Here is a 2,436-nt window from a genome sequence, read left to right on the forward strand (position 1 = left end):
TTTTGAACCTGCTTTTTAAAAGAGAGAAGCTTTAATTTGGTTCCAGTAAATAAAAGTATAGTAGTGATTATAGGACTCCAGCGTGTTGAAGAAATGGCATAGTATTTATATTTTGGAAACAAAGGAAAAGGCATTTAAAATAGTATGAAGTTATGAAGTAAATACATTCTATGTCAATTGCCAAATAATTTAAATTTCTATATTCACCAGGCCCCAAAATAGATTGTGGTTGCCAGGATTCCGATTTTAATTGGAGAGCTAAATAAGTAAAGTTTTCTAAGTATTATATTTCTTATAGTCATATTTTGCAGTTTTAGAAAAAGTCAAATATATGTTTATTATTTCCATGTAACAGAAAGGTTAATTTTGCTGAATGTTTTAAGTTGAAGTTACTTCATGGATGTCATATTCCTGAAGTGCATTTAGACAAGATAGAAAGAATTGTTTCTTAAGAACTTTAAGTACCAAAGGTAGTCTAGTCTAGAAAAATAATAAGTTAATAAGTGTTGGCTTTTCTAATTTGTACTGTAACATCCTTATACTTTCAATTTTAAGTATATCTGTTTCTTAAGTAAACAACTTAGATATTTTTCCATACCTTTTTTTTCGATGCAGTGTTCAGGTTAATTAATATTTTACTGCATCTGATAATGTATTATATGTTTGAAGCCTAGTGACTTTTCATTTTGACATTCTTGTGATTTCACATGCTGTATTCTTCAAGCAATAAAATTCTGATGTGTTTTATTAAAAAAAAACAACAAAAAAAAAAAATCGCCAGATAAACTAACCCTAGAATTTTAGTTTTTCTTGTCAGTTTTTCTCCAATATAAATTTCTATCAAGAAGATAAATATTTTTCTCCCCTTTCTTCTTCATGTCCAGTATGTTCTAGCAGGAAAAGTGGCAGCGCAGTGAAGCAAATTTGATTCTTAGTTCTATTTTATGCTCAACTGAGGCTAGCAAAAAGAGGAACGTATTTGATCATGTATCTGAAAGGATCAATAATTACAGTGCTGTTTTTCATTTTACCAGAAATCAGGATAAAGTGGGAAGTGGAGCAAGCACCATTAGTGGGAAGTCAATAATCGTTTCTGGCTTTTTGTGACAGAAAGAATGTCTATGCTTAACGATACCCAGTTCCATCCTTCTTCATTCCTATTGCTGGGCATCCCAGGGCTAGAAGATGTACACGTCTGGATTGGATTCCCCTTTTTCTTGGTATATATTGTTGCACTTCTAGGGAATGTTTCTATTTTGTTTGTGATCCAGACTGAGCACAGTCTCCACGAACCCATGTACTACTTCCTGGCCATGTTAGATTTCATTGACCTGGGCTTGTCCACAGCCACCATCCCCAAAATGCTGGGCATCTTCTGGTTCAGTCTCAGGGAAATATCTTTTGGAGGTTGCCTTTCTCAGATGTTCTTCATCCACTTCTTCACCGTCATGGAGAGCATTATGTTGGTAGCTATGGCCTTTGACCGCTACATTGCCATTTGCAAACCTCTTCGGTACACTATGATCCTCACCAGCAAAATCATCAGCCTCATTGCAAGCATTGCTATCCTGCGGAGCCTGTACATGGTGGTTCCACTGGTGTTTCTGCTCCTGAGACTGCCCTTCTGTGGGCACCATATCATTCCTCATACTTACTGTGAGCACATGGGCATTGCCCGTCTGGCGTGTGCCAGCATCAAAGTGAACATTATGTTTGGCCTTGGCAGCATTTCTCTCTTATTATTGGATGTGCTCCTTATTATTCTTTCCTATGTTAGAATCCTTCATGCAGTATTCTGCCTGCCTTCCTGGGAAGCTCGACTCAAAGCTCTCAATACCTGTGGCTCCCACATAGGAGTTATCTTAGCCTTTTTCACACCAGCATTTTTCTCTTTCTTCACACATCGTTTTGGTCATAATATCCCTCAATATATCCACATTTTTTTGGCCAATCTATATGTGGTTGTTCCACCTGCCCTCAATCCTGTAATCTATGGAGTCAGGACCAAGCAGATTCGAGAGCGAATACTGAAGATTTTCCTCAAAACAGATCACTAACCAGTTAAACTTTGGAAGGTCTGACCTAAAATTCATATTTTTCTCTATTTTTAAACATAAATTTATCTTATTCCTAACCCAGTAGAAAGAAAGAAGACACAGGGGGATGTTGGGAACAATAAAATTATTTACCTGTGAATTTAAGTTTTTGTCTTTATGTGTAATAATAAGAATATTAGAATTTGTATAAAACGTTACTTTTCCAAGTTCTTTTTATTTCTATGCTAGATGTCTAAGTTAAGTCCTATAAAATATATATTATTTTTCCCACATTTGCACTGAACTGAACATATTGATATTTGTGAACATCGTTTTATTCATATTCCATATTTAGAATGAAGTAGAAATTTTAGCCAAGGAGGTTACCTCCAATTTTTTA

The 2,436-nt window shown here is 35.2% G+C and overlaps 1 protein-coding gene across 1 annotated transcript; it reads left to right on the forward strand.

Annotated features, from left to right (window-relative positions):
- The first annotated feature begins 1,102 nt into the window (after window positions 1–1,102).
- LOC128565428 (olfactory receptor 52E8) lies at window positions 1,103–2,078 on the forward strand. The gene has a single exon (XM_053561860.1). It carries the CDS (start codon window positions 1,116–1,118, stop codon window positions 2,055–2,057), a length of 942 nt encoding a protein of 313 aa, XP_053417835.1. The 5' UTR covers window positions 1,103–1,115; the 3' UTR covers window positions 2,058–2,078.
- Window positions 2,079–2,436: the final 358 nt, after the last annotated feature.

Source organism: Nycticebus coucang, chromosome 14 (assembly GCF_027406575.1).
Source record: "Nycticebus coucang isolate mNycCou1 chromosome 14, mNycCou1.pri, whole genome shotgun sequence".
Classification (NCBI taxonomy): Eukaryota; Metazoa; Chordata; class Mammalia; order Primates; family Lorisidae; genus Nycticebus; species Nycticebus coucang.